The following is a 20009-nucleotide window of genomic DNA, read 5'->3' on the forward strand; positions in this document are numbered from 1 at the left end:
TTTCTCCCAAACGGGCTTCCCTGAGGCGGGCGCGAGCGGTGCCGCCACACCGCCTTGGCTGAAGGGCAGCGAAGAAGCAGCGCTGCTGCTCGGAGTCCTGTGCGGCCGCCGACCCACCGCTGTCGGGGAGCCCGCCCCCTGCCCCCGCTCCATCATCCCAGCAGGTGCCGTTGGAGGGCGGCCGGAGGCACGTCCCGACACGGGAGCTGCCCGGCGGCCGCCGCCGCGGGGCGCCCCGGAGGCTGCGGCGGGGCGGGGCGGGGCTGGGGGCGGCGCGGGGCGGCTGCGTCAGCGGCTCCGCATGCAGCGCCCGGCGCGGAGCGGAGCGGCTCCATGGCCCAGGCCCCGGCCCCGGCCCCGGCGGCCGCGGCGCTGCAGCTGTGGCTCAGTGAGTGGCGGGCGCTGGCGGGACGGGGCCGCTCCGCCCCGGCGCTGGCGGCGGGTTGGGGGCTCGGAAAGCGCGGCCCCGGTGCGGCGTCCGCACCCCGGCCCGCGCGGGCGGCTCTGCTGCTCCGGCCTTCAGCGCTCCGCGGCCGCCGTCTCGGCAGAGGCGGTGCGGTGCGGTGCGGTGCGGCCGGGAGGAGCCGGCGGGCCCGGGCCTCGGGCGCCCCCCGGGGCCGGGCGGGGGGGGATCGGCACAGGCGCCGCGACCAGCACAGCTGTCTGCTACGAGCCGCCTCTCCTTACAGCGTGTAGGACGCTGGGGCTGGAAGGGCCTCGAGGCAGCAGCTAAATCACCCCAGGCTAGGTAGGGACTGTTGAACCCGGGCTAAAATGCTTCCCACGAAGGCCAGTCCACCTAGGACCCAGCCTACATTCCCCCTCTTGCAGCGGAAGCCCAGTCTTTCAGGCCTGCCGCAATTCCTGCCCCTCTCCGAGTGGGTAAGAGCGCGGGCTTGGTCCTGCCTGTCCGGGCACCTATTACAGTAACCAGGGTTTTCCCATTTGCTCCAAGTCTTCCAGCTCCACCTCTTTCATCCGGGGTCGTCTTGAAGTAGGTGCTGAGGGTGGGAGCGAGTGCAGAGGCTGGAGGTGCGACCCTGGGGTGAGCACGCACCTCACACCAAGGTGGCCTTTGCCCCTCTTCTCTTCCATGCCAGATAAAGCCACGGACCCAAGCATCCCTGAGGAGAACTGGGAATGCATCCAGCGGTTCTGCGACCAGGTGAACGCCAACCCGGAAGGGTGAGTGAGGCGGCAGAGCTCCGCATTCGCTCTGAGCTCTGTGTTGCATCTGGCGCCGAGATTATCTTGTTGCAGAGGGGAAAAGTAATCTGCAAATCATCCTGTTGTAGCGGGAGAGCTCAGAGCAGTGACTCGGGCGCTGTGATGGGAGGGGGCGGCCTTGCTCTGATAACAGGTCAGAACCAGCTCCAGGGGCACGTCCACCACAGCCCCCGCTCGGTGAGACCCTGCCTTCCGGTCCTTCGCGCCCCTCGCAAGCAGGTGCAGGTTTCTTTGGGGCTGTTCTGCACAGACACGAGTGCCCCTCGTTCCTGGTGTGGCCTGAGGGGCTGCGGTCCCCACAGGAGGAGCTGATCGAGCACGAGTGCCGGCCAGTGCCGCAGATCCTGAGCTTCTCCTAGGCAGAGGCATGCATTCAGGGCAGCAAGTCCTGCTCCTTCATGACCAGTCATCCTGCTGGACGTGTGCAGTGCGCAGCCCCAGCACCGGGCCTGCCTTTCAGCAGCTCAGGAGACATCCTCCCAGGGTGATGGCCCTGTGCCGCCCGTGCTCTCCAGCAGGCACGACCATGAGGAACTATAATCACTCCCACCTGGGAAGCTGCTGCCTGCCTGCTTCCCTCCCTTACCTCTTGAGTGGGTAGACCCCAACCCAGCACTGAGCCAGAGGGAGGGTTGCACTGGGGAGCCTGGTAACTGCCCTTCTCTCCACAGTAGAAGCAGCAGCGTTTGCTTTTGGGAGAGGCCACGCACACCCTGACTTGTTTCTGTTACTCCCCAGCTCGTCCCTTGCACCACGACTGCTTGCCCATAAGATACAGTCACCGCAGGAGATGGAAGCTCTTCATGCCTTAACAGTAAGTGCTTTATCCCCATGCTCACATGGGCAGAGGGGAGCTGGAAATGCCCTTCTCAGGGCACACTTTGTGTCTAGGACTTTAAAAAAAAAAAAGAAAATAAAAGAACTGTCCCCTTTCACTCATTCCTGGCGCGTGTGATTGTAATGGAGCAGCTTTGGGGAGTGCTTCTGTGGGAGTAACCACCGTGCCGGCCTCCCACGCAGCTCTCCCTCAGACGGCTCAGTCCCAGGCTGAGGGCTCTGCGTTTCCAGCCCACCGCTCTGCCAGGCCCTGTCTCCCTACCTGAAAGCCCCTCCCATGAGTCCTGTGCTTCTGTAAACTCCAGCTCTGTGTTCTCGCTTCAGGGTCAGGCTCTCTCATGTGTTCACAGCATTGCGCGGTCTCCAGGATCCTGTCTTTCCCTTCACGTCAGACAGGAGTCCCCATAGGATGGCCTGATGAGTCCCCGCTGCGCACCGGCTCTCCTGGTCCTGGCCTACTGCACCCGGGGCTCCTCTGACCCTAGGCCAGCTCTGCCCACATAGTCCCCCAGTAGCATTTGGACCTGTGAGGCTGTCGGCTCCAAGGCTGCTCTGTGGCCTTCCTGAGTACAAGAAGGGGTCTGCCAACCCCCGGTAGCTGGCAGAAGGCCTGTGTAGACACACCTGTACTGTCTGCTGCTGCCGTCTCCAGGAACGCTCTGCTGACAGGCTGCTGTAGTACAAGCATGTGGATGTGAATATACTGTGGTGGCTTCTCTGCCTGCTGGCAGGATGCCTGGTACCTAGCGTAGACAAAGCCATGGGCACCCCTGGAGTGGAGCTTGCTGGCTTCACCACAGCCTGCTGTGCCCACGACTGTTTCCTGGAGGGGAAGAGCCAGTTCATATCACCTTGCTTTGCTGCTCTGTCACTGCGGGGACAGGTCTGGGGTTTGCCAGCGACAGTCATGGTCTGCCGTGTTCTGGCACCCCTCCCTGGCTGAGTTTTCCTCTCTGTAGTGCTGTCTGTTCGCTCATGCTCACTGCTTTTAAAAGGGTAAAAATGACACACGTAGCCCATCAGTAACATCTTGGGTAACTTTTACTTGTGTCTGGGTTGCCAATAGGTTCCTAGAAATGTGTCCTGCTGGCCCAGCCTGGAGGAACGTCTGGTCAACTTTGCATGGGCGCAGGGCTTTGCTGCTGGTGGTGTGGCTTAATTAATTTCTCTGCAGGTGCTGGAGATGTGTGTGAACAACTGCGGGGAAAGGTTTCACAGCGAAGTGGCAAAATTCCGATTCCTGAATGAGCTGATCAAAGTGCTGTCCCCAAAGGTAGGTGAACCACAGCCTCAACCCAGCTGGCCGAGCATCCTCTAGAATTCACATAGGAAGGCGACGTTTGTGCTGATTGCACGTGGGCACCGAGTAGGACGGTTCTGCAGTGCCTCCCTGGGACAGCACGTGCTGGGAGCGGGATCACTGCGACGTCACTTTGGAGATCGAAAGGGAGTCAGAGCTGAGGAAGCAGTGCAACCCCTCTGAGCTGCTGAGTGAGCCCATGTGAGGCGTCCAGTGTGGGGAAAGCATCTGGCTCTCGGGCCAGAGCCCCTTGCAGGACATGTCACTAAACACCAGGTATTCACAGCATGCAGTAGCACTGCCTGGGCTGGTAGCATCTGGAGCTGACATGTAACCAGAAGCAGTCCCCTGTTCACACCTAGGAGGATTTACTCTCAGCAGACCTGTGCAAACGCGGCTCTCGTGCTTCAGGGTCTGGAGCTCACTCATGCAAATCCCGGTGGGGGGTGCTGCCTTTGCTCTGCAGATGTACCCATGGTGGGTTGTATTCTGCCTCTTCATGCTTGCCTGGTGTCTCTGGATCTTTCTTCTTCCCTACTCACAGCTCCACTGGGACATGTTGGGGCTCCTAGAATGCTGGAGACTCTTCTTGTTTCTTTCCAGCTTGTGCTTCATAGTGCTGGGATCTTGGCTGCCAGCTTTCTGGGAACACCCCAGAAGCCCAGACAAGAGCCTCTGAATTTGCACCAGTACCTGGGGAAGAACAAGGAGCTGGAGGGGGCTGTAAAAGATTCATTATCATGAAAGAGCCCCTAGGAGAGTAGGAAGTGGGAGTGAGCCCTGAAGGATACACTACCCTCCCCCCCTCCTTTTGCTTCTCTTTCTGCTTCGTGCTCAGTCTCTTCCACTCCTAGATCTGGCTGTACTGTTTGGGTTGGAAACAATTCAGGTAATGTTTAAGTACAAGCAGGAAACTGTTTTCAGTGTAATTAAAAGCAAAACAAATGAAGGGGATTGCTCCTTTGGCTTTTGTCTTCCCTGCTCGGAGCTGGTCAGACAGCACTGTCACTATTTCTTGGGGTATATTATTTATTATCTGTTTAATAAGAGAGTCTTTAATTAAACACATCACTACAAATGCTTTAATCAGTTGTAGGGTTTGTAACTAGCAGCACCATAAATAATGCATCGGGAACCCATTACCAAGACTGGCTCTGTGCCTGAATGTTCTGGGGCTGAAGCCAAAACCCTTTGGTTGTAACCACTTTCCTTTTTGTTTTTAGTATTTTGGAAGCTGGTCATCAGAAAAGGTCAAATCGAGAGTCATAGAAATAATGTTCAGTTGGACGGTTTGGTTTCCTCAGGAAGTTAAAATCCGGGATGCTTATCAGATGCTGAAGAAACAAGGTTGAGTTCTGTTATTTCAGTTTCCTTTTTCCCCCTTCAAAGCCACGTGGCTTCAAACCACAGAGAGCTGACTAGTGACTTGAAAGCCTTTCCAGCATGATTCAGCTTTTCCCATAGTGGTCTCGGTGTGCGGGGAATGAGGGTGAAGCACTAGATCTGTAACAGTCTGGAGGCACCTAGAGATCTGGTGAGGTGCTTGCTAGGAGCATGTATGCAGAGAGCACAAGGGACTTAGGTGTCTGTCTTCCCCTGGAAGGCAGTGGGAATTAAGGCCTTCAGCTGCTGGTGTCTGCCCAAGCTGTGTACCTCTGCCCCAAAGTCCTACTACAGGAAGTTTGTTGCCTGCACGGTCTCACCTAAGCACAAGTATTTGCCTCTTTGTTGGCTTGCCGGTCCAGCGACAAGCATGCTTGGCAGGTATAACAGGAACATTATGTGCCAGTGGGTTCAGCCCATTGTGTGTGAAGAGGCAGGGGTTACAGAATCATAGAAAATGAGGGTTGAAGGGACCTCAGGAAGTTGCATCTAGTCCAACCCCCTGCTCAAAGCAGGACCTGCCCCAACTAGATCATCCCAATTAAGGCTTTGTCTACCTGGGTCTTAAACACCTCCAAGACGGAGACTCCACCACCTCTCTGGGTAACCTGTTCCAGTGCTTCACCCTCCTAGTGAGAAAATTCTTCCTAATATCCAACCTCAACTTCCCTTGCTGCAACTTGGGCCCATTGCTCCTTGTCCTGTCGTCAGCCCCCACGGAGAACAGTCCAGCTCCATCCTCTTTGCAGCCCCCCTGTAGGGAGGTGAAGGCTGCTATTCAGTCCCCCTCAGCCTTCTCTTCTCCAGACTAAATCGCCCAGTTCCCTCAGCCTCTCCTCACCAGTCCTGTCCCCCAGCCCCCCAAACCATTTTTGTTGCCTTCCACTGGACTCTCTCCAATGTGTCCACATCCCTTCTGTAGTGGGGGGCCCAAAACTGAACACAGGACTCCAGACGTGGCCTCCCCAGTGCTGAATAGAGGGGAAGAATCACTGCCCTTGACCTACTGGCAATGCTCCTACCAATGCAGCCTAGGATACCAGTAGCTTTCTTGGCAACAAGGGCACATTGCTGGCTCATATTCAGCTTCTTGTCCACTGTCACCCCCAGGTCCTTTTCTGCAGAGCTGCTGCCCAGCCAGTCATCCCCAAGCCTGTCCCAGTGCAGGGGATTGGTCTGTCCTGAGTGCAGGACTTCTCATTTGTCCCTGTTGAACCTCATGAGATTTCTTTTGGCTCAGTCCTCCAGTTTGTCTAGGTCACTCTGAATCCTAGCCCTGCCCTCCAGCGTATTGACTACTCTTGAAAACTTACAAGCTTGGAGAATCTACAACTTCTCTAGGTGCCTGTTCCAATGCTTGACCACCTTCATAGTCAGGAAGTTTCTTCTCATCTCCAACTTAAATTTCCCCTGCTGCAGCTTGAGACCATTACTCCTAATCCTATTTATCCTTGACAGCCACAGAGAAAAGTCCATCTCCATCCTCTCTTCAGTTATCCTGCAGGTGTTTCAAGACTGTTACCAAATCCCCTCAGTCTTCTCTTCTCCAGGCTAAATAGCCCTAGTTTTTGGAAGCCATTAGAATGTCATTCTCTTTGCTACCTGTTTCAGGGCTCGTTAAACAAGACCCCAAACTGCTGGAAGACAAAATCTTACCCCCTCCATCACCGCGACCTAAAAATTCCATTTTTGATGTTGATGAAGAGAAGTCCAAGGTAAATCTCGGGTGGCAAAGGAGGTGGACAGGCAGAGTCTGCTTGTGAGAGCCCAGGGTTGAGAACTCATGAAAGTCTCTGCTCTGCCATTCTCCCCCATGCCAAGCACCTACCCCCAGACTGTTGGCTGTGCTGGTGGGGCTCTCATTTCCTCTTGCTGGAGCTGTTTTGAGGTTTGTAGGAGCAGTGTCTCTGTCCCCATTTAATTATGTATCCATGTTGGAACAGGAGAGCAAGAAGGGGAGACTGACAGACAGACTGGGTCTGACAGCAGGTGGTCAGCCCCGTAGTAGTTCCTGTTGCCGGCAGTTTGCCCTTGCTGTGACCAGTGCAAGGCAGTCACAGGATCCTGATCAGGCAGTGAGACAGAGCCCATGTGTTGCAGGGCTCTCGCCAGCTGTGGCAGCTTTACACTTCCGTGTTTATGTGCTGAGTGGCTGTAGCGTAGCACCTGGGGGCTGTTGCTCATGCTGTTCTTTAATGGTTTCTGCTCAACAGCTCTTAGCCAGACTTCTGAAGAGCAGCCACCCCGAGGACCTGCAGGCTGCCAACAGGCTGATCAAGAGCATGATTAAAGAGGTAGGCAGTGGGAGAGGCTAACAGCTGCCTGCCTGCATCAGGGGAGCTATGCTCTTGGCAGGTGGGGAGGAGAGACAGGCTGAGGAAGACAGGCAGCTTCCTTTGCACCATCTGTATCATCGCTGCTGCTGCTGCTGCACTGGGACCTGGTGGGAAAGAAACCAGGGGAGGAATGGGAGCCTGGCAGGGAAGTCTGTCCCAGCAGAACAGGAGGCAGCACATACATCCAGGAGGTGGGAACTGCTGAGCCACTCTTCGGAAGGAGACCTGGTATCAATAACATTTCGGTAGTAAACTTTCCCTGCCAAGGGTGCCTAGAGTGACAGCTGCACTGCCCCGAGCACTGAGCTGTGTTGCTTTCAGGACAGGTGCCAGAAGACCTGCTTTGATGTTCCAGGTTTTTGCTTGGGTTTCCCCTTCGAGCTGACAAGCACCTGCCTGGTCTTAGCACTGGCTGGAGAGGGTGTTTACTTTGTGGGTGATGTTTGAGCAAAATCCCACCAGCTCCTGGGGTGAGATGGGGCAGAGGGAGGATGAACCTCTCCACTGGCGGAGCAGCCAGGCTCCTTATTGGGCTAGGCTGGGCCCCATGGGGGGATCTCGTGCCCTGTCACCCTGCATAGTGGCTGGCATGAACCTTGTGTGTCCCACAGAATCAGTTAACCCCATGTGCCCCAGGCTGGCTCTTGGCAGGTCCATGTCGCTCACAGGCTGTGCGTATGGTTATATTTGATAGTGTTTCCTAGGGCTTTGCGAGGCTTCAGACTGTGCTTCGGATCTGGAGAAGCATTGGATGCTTTGGCGTCTGAAGCAGCATGCCCGGATCGAAGTACTGGCTTTGTTAGGCTTTACCGAAGTGGTTCGGAGCTTCCAAACTGCTTCGGAGCTGCCTCAGAGATCCAGGCATAGGGTATAATGGGGAATCAAAGAAATATCTATAACTTTGTTGTTTTTTGTCTGATTTGGGTGAAACTTGCAGGGGTGGTAGCCTCTGCTGAGGCCACAAAGCCTGCCAAGTTTCAAGGAGATAAGTGCAGGGGTTTGGGGGGAACTGCACCTCAAGCTGCTGACAGGCAAAACTGATGCCATGAGTGACCCTGTGTGTGTTAAGGCGCAGCAGGGTGACAGCTGCAGGGGTGGTGGCCCCTGCTGTGGCCACGATGCCTGCCAGCTGTGGAGGAGATCGGTGCAGGGCTTCTGGGTTCTGGGGCCCTGCACCCCGAGCTGCTGACAGACAAAACTGGGTGCCTGTGGGACTGACTGACTTGGTTTTGTAGGCGTTAATGAGCAATGATTAACACCTACAAAACCACACACTAAGGAGAGTAAAGAATCAATACAGACAACTGCCCCAAGACGACACAGTTAGTCCCACAAGCACCCATGTCACAAGTTTTGCCTGTCAGCAGCTAGAGGTGCAGGGTCCCAGAACCCAGAAGCCCTGCATGGATCTCCCCCACAGCTGGCAGGCGTCACAGCAGGGGCCACCACCCCTGAAGCTGTTATCCTGCCGCGCCTTAGCACATGCAGTATCACCCATGGCACGAATTCTGCTTGTCAGCAGCTTGAGGTATAGTTTCTCCCAAACCCCTACACCAATCTTCTTGAAACTCGGCAGGCTTCATGCTCTCAGCAGAGGCTACCACCCCTGCATGTTTCATCCAAATCGCACAAAAAAACAACAAAGTTGTAGATATTTCATTGATCCCCCCACTCCTTATACCGTATGGCCGGATATGAGGTGGCTCCAAAGCTCCAGAGCTGCTTCGGCCGGATCGAAGTGGGAACCTGGTCCGGAGCTCTGGATCAGATCGCGGCCATCTGAAGCAGCCAGATCCGAAGCCAGATCAAATAGCTGCTGACTCGCACAGGCCTAGTGTTTCCCTATGGTTTTCTCTCCTATGAAGCCCCTGGGGGAAGTGCTGGCTGAGTAGTGCACTGAGCACATCCCAGTTAGCATAGCCAGGCACCTTTTCCCACCCTGCTCTATCATGCCTCATATCACAGGAACAGGAGAAATCAGCCAAGGTGTCCAAGCGGCTGAACACCCTTGATGATGTCCGCGAGAGCGTCCGGCTTCTGGAGGAGCTGCTGGTGCAATACCGGCAGCGAGATCTCTCCGCACCCGACCTGGGGAGGCTGCAGGTGAGCTGCTGCTCCTCCTGCCCAGACTCCTGGGGTGCTCAGAGCCACTGACTGAGTATGGCGGGGGGTGGAGCTGCCCGTCGTGTCCGTCTGTCAGCTTGAGCCTGCCCCAGAGTGTTGTAGGCAGCTGAAGAATGGCCCCTGGATGCTGGGGGGTCCTGCCACATGGGGGGTTCCTCCAGTCCAGCTGTGTGAGATGGATCAGGTGTTCTCCCAGCTGCCAGGCCTCTGACCGCTCCTGCAGACAGCTGCAAAGTGCATGCTTGCTTCTTGGCAGTGGTCGGTGCCCGTGAACATGCTGTGTGCCGAGTACTCGGATATGCCTGATTCCTTGTCATGTCTGTTGGTGGCCACACACAGTGCTATGCTGCAGGACCCCATCAGGGGGCTGAGGGTGGTGGGATGGGAAGCCCCTTCCCCCAGTCCCTGTCCTTGCAGCTCATGGCCCAGTGCCAACACAGCTTTTGTCTGGCCTGGTGCAGGAAGCGATGGCTCGCCTCTCCTTTCCACACAGTTTGTGTTTGCAGCTGCAGGGGTCGAGTGCAGTGATCTGAGGCTGGGCCGTGCTAGGCCAGCACCTGATGGCCTGCGTTTTCTTCCCCAGGGCCTGTCCGAACACTGTGAGAAGCTCCGGCCCCTGCTCTTTCGCCTGGCCAGCGAGACTGTGGACAATGATGAGGCTTTGGGTAAAGTTCAACAGAACGTGATGCCAGCCCCCTCCTGCTCTCCAGTCAGGAGACTGCCCAGTGGTGCATTCCTGTCCCTGGGATGGTGCCCCTAGGTGGGAGGAGCAGGGGTCCTTGTGTCTGCACAGTGGGTCTGTACGGTCCCCAGATGGACCATCTGCCCCACGTCTCTGCAGTGTGCCCATACCTGCAAGCCCCTGCACCCAGAGCTTTCCTTGCACTCAGATCTAAGCAGATATTAACAACAAAAGCAGCAGTTTAAAGGGACACATGACAAAAAACAATGGCCCGAGACCCAGCAAATGCCTATCCAGAGATATAAGCAGGCCTGAGGTAGTATGGACTTGCATCTCTCTGGGGCTTTCCTTCTGCAGCACAGACATTCTTCAGCATCCTTTCCTGCCCTTCGCAGGAGTGGCAGCTAGCACAATCCCAGGGTAGAGGCAGGGGCAGTGTCACCAGTGGGAAACCTCCCAGGCTCTCACATCCAGGTCGGGCTCAGCAGCCTTGTCACAAGGTTTCTCTGGTGCAGTCTGGTTTTTCTGTCTGGAGCACACAGTTAATGCTCAGTAGGGTCCTTAGTCACTCAAGGACATCTGGTTCCCTCCAGCCAGGACGGCTCTGGGCCATGCGACTGGTGCACGAGACATCCTGCTGAGTTCTAGCCTTCAGAAAGATCTGCTTTCCCTGGCACACCCTTGCCCCCCTCACCTCCCATCTCGTTCCCTGTCAGGGAGCAACTGCAGTGCCAGCCTTCCACAGCTATGGGACTCAGCCCTTCCTACAGGACTGTGGTCCAGTCTCTCTCTCCGTGTCTAACCACAGTGTTTCTGGGCCTTGTGATTGCCATGATAACCTTGAAGACCAGTGTGAACACATGCTTTGAGGCCTGCCCAAATGTACAGAGACCCTGAAGCAAGAGCACAGAGCCAGCGTCCTGCCCCTGGCAGCTGAGTCGGGGCCCATTGAGTCTGATTGTGCAGCCACAGGATGGCAGTGTTAGGGGTGGGGTAGGTTTGCAAGTACTTGGAAGGACAGGATAAGAATTCAAAATTATCCTGACAACCTTGGCAGGCGGGGGAGTCTCCATCCTTGGAGGTTTTTAAGACCCAGGTAGACAAAGCCTTGGCTGGGATGATGTAGCTGGGGCTGGTCCTGCTTGGAGCAGGGGGTTGGACTAGATGCGACCTCCTGACATCCTCCTTTTCTATGACTCTGATTCTAACCTGGAGGGAGGATCTAAAAACAAGAGAGAAACTTGGCAGAGACAAGTGTGAAATGCTTACCAAGAGCAGAGAAGTTAAGTATGAAATGGCGGGTACTGGCCAGGTTGCCATAGCACAGAGAGATCTGGGGCTCACCGTGGCTCCTGCAATCAATATGAGCCAACAGCATGGTATTGCTGCAGGAAAGGCCTGTCTCACTCTGGGTGCATTCCCAGGAGAGTTGCATGTGGAGCACAGGACAGTTTTTCCCTGTATTCAGTCCTGCCGAGGCCCTACTGAATGTTGTCCAGCTCTGGCAGCACCCTTTAAAACTCCGGACATGCTGAAGCATCAGGAATGATAAGTGGGTCATACTGTGCGACTGATGAGGAAAGGGGAGGAATTGGGTTGTCTTTAGACTAGGAAACAGGAGTGTGTGTAGGGGGGCTGTGGTTGCAGTGTTCCACTATATAAAAGGTTGTTGTAAAACCAACAGTGATCAATTGTTTTCCCTGTGCTGGAGGAAGGACAAAATGAAATAGCTTAATTTGCAGCAAAGGAGGTTTAGGCTGTTGCCAGGAAAACTGCTCAACTGTGAGGTGGTGACAGGCTGGGACAGGCTCCCTGGAGAGGCTCCTTCACGGGAAGTTTTTAAAAATGGGATGGACAGACCCCTGGTCTAAGTGCCCTTGGCTCAGCCTTAGGGCAGGATCGTATGACATGCCTCCTGAGGTCCTTTATCACCCTGTGTTGGTCATAACAGTTTGCATGGAATTGCTAACCTGTGGCATAGGGCACATGGCAGATTACAGGCAGCACAGCACAGACAGGGCAGGAAGCAAAAAGCAGAGCAGCACATAGTTTCATAGTTATAGTTTCATAGTTTCTAGGGTCGGAAGGGACCTGAGCAGATCATCGGGTCCAAACCCCTGCCATGGCAGGAAAGAGTACTGGAGACAAACGACCCCAGCAAGGTGTATATCTAGCCTCCTCTTAAAGACCTCCAGGGTAGGAGCCAGCACCACTTCTCTTGGAAGTTGGTTCCAGATCCTAGCCGCCCTGACCGTGAAGTAGCGCTTCCTGATATCTAGCCTGAATCTCCCCTCTGCCAGCTTGTGACCATTATTCCTGGTCACTCCTGGTAGTGCTCGGGGGAACAGGGACTCCCCCAATGTCTGCTGGTCCCCTCTGACTAGGTTGTAACAGGCCACTAGATCCCCCTCAGCCTTCTCTTGCGGAGGCTGAACAGATTCAGGTCCCGTAGCCTCTCCTCGTAGGGCCTGCCCTGCTGCCCCCGATCATGCGAGTGACCTCCTCTGGACCCTCTCCATGTTGTCCACATCCCTCCTGAAGTGCGGTGCCCAGAACTGGACGCAGTACTCCCGCTGCGGCCTGACCAGTGCCGCATAGAGGGGGAGGATCACCTCCTTGGACCTGCCTGAGATGCATCTGTGGATGCATGACAAGGTACGGTTGGCCGTCCTGACATCAGGCGGGGGAAGAGGATTGGAGTGATAGTTGGGGGTGAGACATAATTTGTGACAGCCTCCCAAAAAAGTTGGCGGTTCCTGAGCTAGATGCTGCTGTGCAGCCACAGAGCTTGTCTGTACAGTATCACTTAGACAGTTGTTCGCATGGGCCGTCCCTGCAGCAGCTGCGCTTCTCCAGCTGAAAGCTTCCCCTCCTCCAGGGGTATAGGTTGTAGCCATATTGGTCTAAGGACACAGGCAGACAAGGTTCTTTGGGTGGATGTGATATCTTTTATTAGACCAACTCAAATAGTTGGAAAAATTCTTTGCAAGCTTTCTAGTGCAAACACCCTTCATGAAGAGGAGTATCCCAGCACAGCCCACCTCTGTGCTGCCTCTCCAAGCTCTCAGGCACCTGGGAAGAGAATGCTGGGGGAGGGCTTGGACCTGGGGTTTTAGCTGCGTTTGCTTTCCTGTCTCTGGGTATTGTGCAAAATCACAGTGTCTCAGCTGGGTAAACACAGGTCAGTCTGAGACAGGATCTGCCTAATGACAGCCTCTCTGCTCAGCCACAGCAACAGCAGCTGGGGTGACTGGCTGGGCATTGCCTTGTGGCTGGCAGGTTTGCAGGCATAGGCTCCAGCATGCTCATGATCCGTGTGGAAGCTGGTATCCTGCTGGCCTTCCTGCTGGAGCAGTAAGGTTTGTGTTTTCTGGTCCACAGCTGAGATTCTCCAGGCCAACGACCAACTCACGCAAGCACTCGGGTCCTACAAGCAGACTGTACTTGGCCACGACCAGGACAGCAGAGCCGATGCCACAGGTAAAGAATTCTCCAGGGTCTGCTGACAGCTGCAGTGAAAACTCCTTCCCCTTACAGCATCTGAGTGGGGCTCTGATGGGCGTGGGGCCGAGACTGAATGTGGAGAGCATGCTAAAGATCACAGACAAGCATGAACCCCCCCCACCATGCCAGTCCGCAAGCCCTGTGTGCACTCGGTGGCAGGGAGGTTGTTGGGATGCAGAGCACTGAGCGCACAGGGACTATGTCTTATGCCGCCTCCTTCCTCCATGCTAAAGGTGTAGGCGTACGTGGTTATCCTAGAGCGCTGTGTATTGACTGAGAAGGAAACTGCAAGGAGAAAATGGTAGATTTGGCACCTTTTTTCCTTTCTGATGTGAAAAACATTATTTTTTAGATTAGAAATTCTCACATTCCTAGAAAAGCTGTGCTGGCTGGCTCTGCAGCAGCTGGAGCTGTAGTGAAAGGATGGTGGCTCCAAAGCCGAGGAGGTGAAGGCTGAGCTGTGGGGAGGAGAAGGGATTTTGGCTAGTTTGTCCAGAGGACTGAGGTTTGCCAACAGCCATTGAGCTTTCAGGTTTTGTCCTTCCAGCATGGTGGGATTTCTGTGTGCTGCTTTCTTGGAGTCCTCCAGAAAAAGCAGCAGAAACGGGAACTATTCCTGATCCCTGTAAGTCAGGAAACCAGCATGGGGGCACAGGCCTGGTGCTTACCCCACCTTGTGCAGGGTAGGACTGGGGCAGACGTGCTAGAGGGCAGCTTGCACTATTGCCTCACTGACCCACCCTCAGTGAAGGGCCGCCTGCCCAATTATGTCAGTTCTGTTTATGGACAGAAGAGGAGTCAGGGGGTTCTGCCACCTTCAACCCCTTTGACATGCCTGTCATGAACATCCCTGGAACCCTTCACCTCTTGGGGGTCTTAAGCTGACACCCCTGGGCCAGCCATTAACCCTTCCTGCTGTTCCTGCAGCAGTGCAGCCGCCGCAGGGCACTGTGAAGAGCTACACACTCATAGACTTCTCGGAGCTGGATGCCACATCCCAGCTCCCCCCGGAGCCATGGGAAGACGAGGATGCTGCCTCCCGGCACAACAGCACCACTTCTGCCTGCTTGCTTGAAGAAGAGCTGATGTTGCTAGGTTTGTGCGGAATGCCCCCGCTCCCGTGAGGTCTTGGTGTCTAGCGTGGGCTCTGGCTTCCTCTTTCACATCTGTTCTGAAAGAGTGGGTGCAGCCAGGAGGTGTGGGGGGATGCCCTGAGTTATCAGGGAGCCCATTTTCCCTCACAGCATAGAGTCACGGTCTGACTCTGCTATTAGACCCCTGGGCTGTCTCACCTGTGGTGACTGGTCTCTGCTTTTGCTGCTTCCCTAGGCCTCAGTGACTCCCCCATGATACAGAAGCCATCGCCTGAGTTCAGCTCCTTGCAGGTGAGCGATGCCTGGATTGCCTAGCCCAGTGGCTTTCAACCTGTGGTCCACAAACCCGTGGGGGTCCACAGGCTATGTCTAGGGGTCTGTGAAAGATGACTATGGTCACAAATGTAAAAAAGTTGCACTGGTCAAGCTTGTGTGCGCATCTCCCACAGGGGGGCAATGCATGGCAGAGTCTCTGGGTCTCCTTTTGACTCAGCCTGTCTCAGCAGTCACTGGCTGCAAGGTGAGAGGAAAATGGGGCAGAGAATTAAATGTCAGAATACGAGCCTGCAGGCGAGGGGGTGGGAAAAAGCACTGGTTTGGAGCATACACGACAGATCCCCACAGAATGAAACCAGATCTGCCACAGCTGCGATCCTGCCTGCTAAGGTTGGAGGTGTTTCAAGACATTCCAGACCCTAGCACTGCAGACAGCAAAGGGACTTGACTGTCCTTCAGGAAGCTCCGTTTCTGTGGCAGATGGCTGTGCTGTCTGTCCCCAGGGCCTTGTGATGCATGGGGGGTGGGGGACGCTCAGGGTGCCTCTACAAGTGTCTGCACCCACAGAGATCCTGGCTGGCTAGGTGGGAAGGGACCAGCACCCATCTCTGTCCCAGTCACAGCTGGAGAACAGCACTGCTTCTGCCAGGCTCATTTGTACTGAGATGATCACCTTTGCAGCCTGCCAGCCCCTGCCGCCAGCTGTTCAGTGAATTCCTCCAGGGAGACTTGCCACCAAATTACCTCTAATCGCTCTGTTTCAGTTGCATTTAAAAACATAGCCTTGGTAGGATTTGTGCGTGCCCCTGGGTTTTGCTGCAGTATTTAGCTCTGTGGTACCGGCTCTGCAGGAACCTAAAGCTCCTTATTTTGCAGATGGCTGGGCACAATGGATACAATCAAACCGAGAATGCTGATACCCACCACAGCACGGGGCTGGGGAATGGCTGGGAGGGCAGCTCTCCAGAGAAGAACATGCCTCGTGGCACAATTGGGCAGCTGTCTTCACTGCCTGGGACAAAGCCATTTCCCTTGTAAGTCAAGTGAATGCAGCTCAGGTCTGTTTGGAGATGGGCCAGTCCTGTGTTAAGACTGCGAGATACAAGGGACCTTGTAGAACCCCCTAACTGTGGCAAGCAAGAGAAGGCAAACTGCCCCTGGTTTGGCACTGCACCCATTCCCCATCACTCACAGTTTGATGCAACATTTATCCCTAGGTTTGCTTAATTGCAAACAAGGGTTTTCTCTGCAAAGCTTTCCAGGAGCGTGGAAGCTTTGTGGCTCGACAGATTAGTAACAAGCTGCTTCTGGGCTGGACACATGTACAGTTTAAACTCAGAGCTTTCTCTAGCACTCTGCCACTCTGAAAGCGCTTTGGACGGCTTTCTGCAGACCTTGCTGGAACGTTCTCCAGGGCTGTCAGAGGAAACCTAGCAATTGGCAGGCCAAATTAATCGCCTGGAGATTGTAAGGACGGAAGGGACTGTAACAGGATCTGCCACAGAGAGTGCTGATGCGCGCTGAAGCAGCAGTTCCTTCAGTGTCCTGTAGAATCAGCACAGGCTTGACAATGACTCCTTTGAAGGGTCTGCTACCAGATTCTTTGCACCCTGCAGGGCTGGGGGGCATGAGCAGACTGAAGGGACACTGGGAAGAAGGGTCACTGCGCAGGAGGGGTGGTTAGTATTCTGCATGCCTTTTCTTCCAGGAATTTATCACCCCTGAAATCATCCCTGCCAGATCTTCCATGTAGCTCTGCTGCAGATGTTTTGACCTCCAGTCTCGCCTGTGACCTGAAACCTGCTGCTGCTTTGCAGGACTCTTCACTGGCAAACCTTTTTGTTCCCTTAGCTTCAATTAAACCAAGTAAGAGCAAAGGTTTCTGTGTTCCAGCCCTGCTCAATGCAGCCCACCCCCTGATCCCCAGCAAGTAGCAATTTTGCCATGGAGCAGCCTGGAAGGCAGACAGCTGACAGGGTGATACCCATGTCCCTGGCTCCCTGCCCACCTCCGGCTGACAGACTCCAAGCCCAGGAATGAGGGGCACAGTTTTGGTGATGCCCCTGCAACCCCTTGTGACCTTTGTGTTTGAAATCTCCCGGTGAAGTCATTGCACCTTCCCAGCTGCTCTCCCCTGTGAAGGTATAGATTCACCCTTGAGCCTGAGTACAAGGGACCCACCCTTGAAATGGCCTTGGGCTCCCTGCTCACTAGCCAGGCTGCCTCTTGTACATTAACTTTACAGTGGGCTTCCAAACCCAGCTGGCAGTAGCTCCTCTCATGCTGTGAACAGCTCTTATAGATTGATTCATAGGTTACAAGGCTGGAAGGGACCTTGGAAGATCATTGGGTCCTGTCAGAACAAGGCACTAGCAAGGCAATGGGCTGCTGCCTTCCCTGGGAGTAAAAGAGGGCAGTGGTATCTCACTTCCTAGAGCGCTTGCAGCAGCAGCATGTCATGGTAAAGGGGAGAGGCAAAGCCAAGGCCAGCAGTGCTCCATGGAGCTTTACAGGGACAGATTCACACTTCCACATGCTCTGACTTCCCTTTTGTAAGTGAAGGGCTTGAGCTCACTTTGCATAGCTGGTGACTGAGCTGACAGCCTGGGTTCCCTGCTGCCTGCCACAAGGGCAGAGTGAAAGGGTAGAGGGAAAGATGGATATGGTTGTGGTTTGCACTGATCTGCGCTGTTGCTAGGGGAGTGTGTGGGCCTCCTGCAGGTCAGGGTTTACTGCTAGCTCTTGTTTGTGTGGGGCCAGTGCAGCCTGGCCTGTGCCTCACACATTGCTTTCTCTGGCAGGTGCCATCCCCCCCATCACTGTGTATGACCAGAATGGCTTCAAGGCCATGCTCCACTTCTCCCGAGACCCCGCTCCCAGCCAGGTGAACGTACTTGTGATGGTGCTCTCCTTGCTGAGCACCTCAGCTCAACCAATTCAGGACATCGTGTTCCAGGCTGCGGTCCCCAAGGTGAGAAGTGGGCTCAAAGTGAAGCTGGGCTGTTCAGAAGTGCCCTGGGTTGAAGCTGTGCCATCTGTAGTGGGGCAGCTGCTTTGGCTGCTGGCAGGAGTATAGCAACCAGACCTGCTCACATTCCCCTGAGCTCCTGTAGCTTTGGCTCCCCTGTGCCACTGGGCCTAGGCACTTGTCAAGCATCTGCCCCAGACACAAAGTGCAGATGTCTGCCCTAGTACCAGGATCTCATATGTGGCTGTAGGACCCTCTGGGCTGCCACAGACAAGAGTAGCTCTCCGTCACCAAGACGGTGAAGATGCTTTCCAGTGGCCTGCATAGACTGCTTGGGACATGCACCCATCACTCCAGGTGCAAAACTCCAGCAGAAGGTGTCTAGGCAGCAGGCCTGTGTGCCTGTGACAAGCTACTGATCTTGGAATGGTCCCAACACTGTCTAGCCGTGATTGAAGCAAGCCTGTTTCCTCTCTCCTGGCAGGCAATGAGAATCAAGTTACAGCCAGCCTCGGGTTCTGAGCTTCCACCTTTCAACCCTCTGCTCCCCCCAGCTGTGATCTCCCAGGTCCTGCTGCTAGCCAACCCGAACAAAGTAAGCGGCAGTGCCACCTTTGAAGGGTACAATGAGCAGTCAGGCACATGGGGGGCAATGCTGCAGGGACAACCAGGCAGCCTGGGCTGCCTCAGGGAGCCTGAGTCCCTGTGCATGCAATCACAGTCCCTCTGGGTCAGGGAGAAGAGCTGTGCCATTAGGATGTAGGACAGCCCCAGGTGTGTTCCTTGGGCTGGCCCAGCCCCAGAGGGAGACTGCATGGTGCTGTGTCATACTCAGGAGACAGAGGGTGGGGAACAGGGCCATCCACCATCTCTGCAGCCAGGCCAGCTCTCCGTACTCCCCTGGGGGAGCTGAGGGCTTCTCTGGTGCTGCATTGCCTGTGGCCTGCCACGTTCGCTGCTCCTGCTTGCTGGGGTCGAGGTAGTGCCCCTTGGCCTTGGCAGAGGGGCACAGACTTCAGGACCTACTGCTGTATGAGCCTCTTTCTCTCTTCCAGGACCCTATCCGACTGCGGTACAAGCTCATGTTCACACAGGGCGGGCGGCCCATCAGCGAGGTGGGAGAGGTGACCGGCTTCCCTGAGGCAGAGCTGTGGGGCAGGAGCTGAGTGGCTGGGATGACTGGGTCAGACACTGCTGCCTGGCCTCACCGTAGTCGTGCCAGGGGATGCCTGGGCTCGTCATGAGCGCCTGCGGGGGCCAGTGTGTGCAGTCAAGTAGGCACCTGCATACTGGGGACAGCCCAGGGCCTTGGGCTAGCTCCTGTCTCCATGACTCTGTTTCTTGCACTTGCTCCGGGGCTCCCTGCGGGGCCTGGCATGGGGGTGCCAGGCTCAGCACAGCCCAGACCCCCTGTCCCACCAGCACTTCTTCCACTGCTGCTTCCTGAAGCCCCCCGGGAAGAAGCCACTGACACTTCCCGTCTCCTCCTGTGCAGTGCCAGGGTGCCTCCTCGACCGGCTTGTATTGCTGCGGCAGTCTCCTTGTCCCAACCCTGCTCTCACCAGTGCCCAGGGCTCACAGCAAGGGGCCTGGGTGCCAGGCAGCGCCCCTGTGACTGAAGGTGGAGCCTGTCTCGCTGCCTCCTGGGTCCTGAGCCCACCGCTTCTCCTGCCTCAGCCTCCTCCGTGCCTTGCCAGCCCTCGCGGTGCCTCCGTGGCAGCCTCCTCCTGGGCGGGCCCCCCAGCCAAGCAGGGTCCGTGTCTATGCAAAGCCGGGGCTGCCCTGAGGGCTCGTTGGCTCCTGTCAAGTTTACAGCTGTTTAAAAACAATACCCAGTGGATTTTGCTGTGCCAGCGTCCAGGCTCGTTCGTGGCAGTGGGGGCAGCTCTGAGGGATCTCACCAGCAGCTGCTGCAGGGGTGGTGCTAGGCTGAGGTCCCCACGGTCTGGCTTGCCCTCAGCCCGGGAGGTGCAGGGCCTGCGGGTGACTCACCCCCGTGACCCCTGACATTACTGGGGCCAGGCTGAGGGGTCCATGGGCCACGTGAAGCCCCTTCCCCGGGCTTTCGAGGGTCTTCGCACCTCCCTCGTCCTGCGATACCGCCTGCTACGGCAAGCCAACGGGATGGCCAGTACGGTGGCGGGGGCGGGCACACCGGCTGGTACGGTGGCCGAGAAGCCACTCTAGTAGGGCTGGTTGGTACGGTGGCCGGGGGGACACAAAGCGAAAGACGGCGGCCGAGAAGGGGCTGACTGGCAAGCGCAGGCGGTACGGTGGC

The 20009-nt window shown here is 55.9% G+C and overlaps 1 protein-coding gene across 3 annotated transcripts; it reads left to right on the plus strand.

Moving 5' to 3' along the window:
- Positions 1–133: 133 nt before the first annotated feature.
- On the plus strand, positions 134–19934 carry GGA2 (golgi associated, gamma adaptin ear containing, ARF binding protein 2). 3 transcript variants are annotated; one of them, XM_090024775.1, is made up of 17 exons: positions 159–388; positions 1101–1185; positions 1966–2041; positions 3239–3337; positions 4588–4711; positions 6359–6462; positions 6961–7041; positions 9049–9186; positions 9791–9872; positions 13271–13369; positions 14321–14488; positions 14723–14778; positions 15640–15797; positions 16472–16629; positions 17565–17734; positions 18216–18326; positions 18787–19881. In XM_090024775.1, exons 1-17 carry the CDS (start codon positions 334–336, stop codon positions 18895–18897), a joined length of 1875 nt encoding a protein of 624 aa, XP_089880901.1. In that variant the 5' UTR covers positions 159–333; the 3' UTR covers positions 18898–19881. The 3 variants fall into 3 exon arrangements, with proteins under 3 accessions (XP_089880899.1, XP_089880900.1, XP_089880901.1); XM_090024773.1 differs by lacking the exon at positions 18216–18326 and having other exon boundaries at positions 134–388; positions 18787–19934; XM_090024774.1 differs by lacking the exons at positions 4588–4711; positions 6359–6462 and having other exon boundaries at positions 149–388; positions 18787–19934.
- Positions 19935–20009: the final 75 nt, after the last annotated feature.

Source organism: Crocodylus siamensis, chromosome 12 (assembly GCF_052110815.1).
Source record: "Crocodylus siamensis isolate JL-2025a chromosome 12, ASM5211081v1, whole genome shotgun sequence".
Taxonomy (NCBI): Eukaryota; Metazoa; Chordata; order Crocodylia; family Crocodylidae; genus Crocodylus; species Crocodylus siamensis.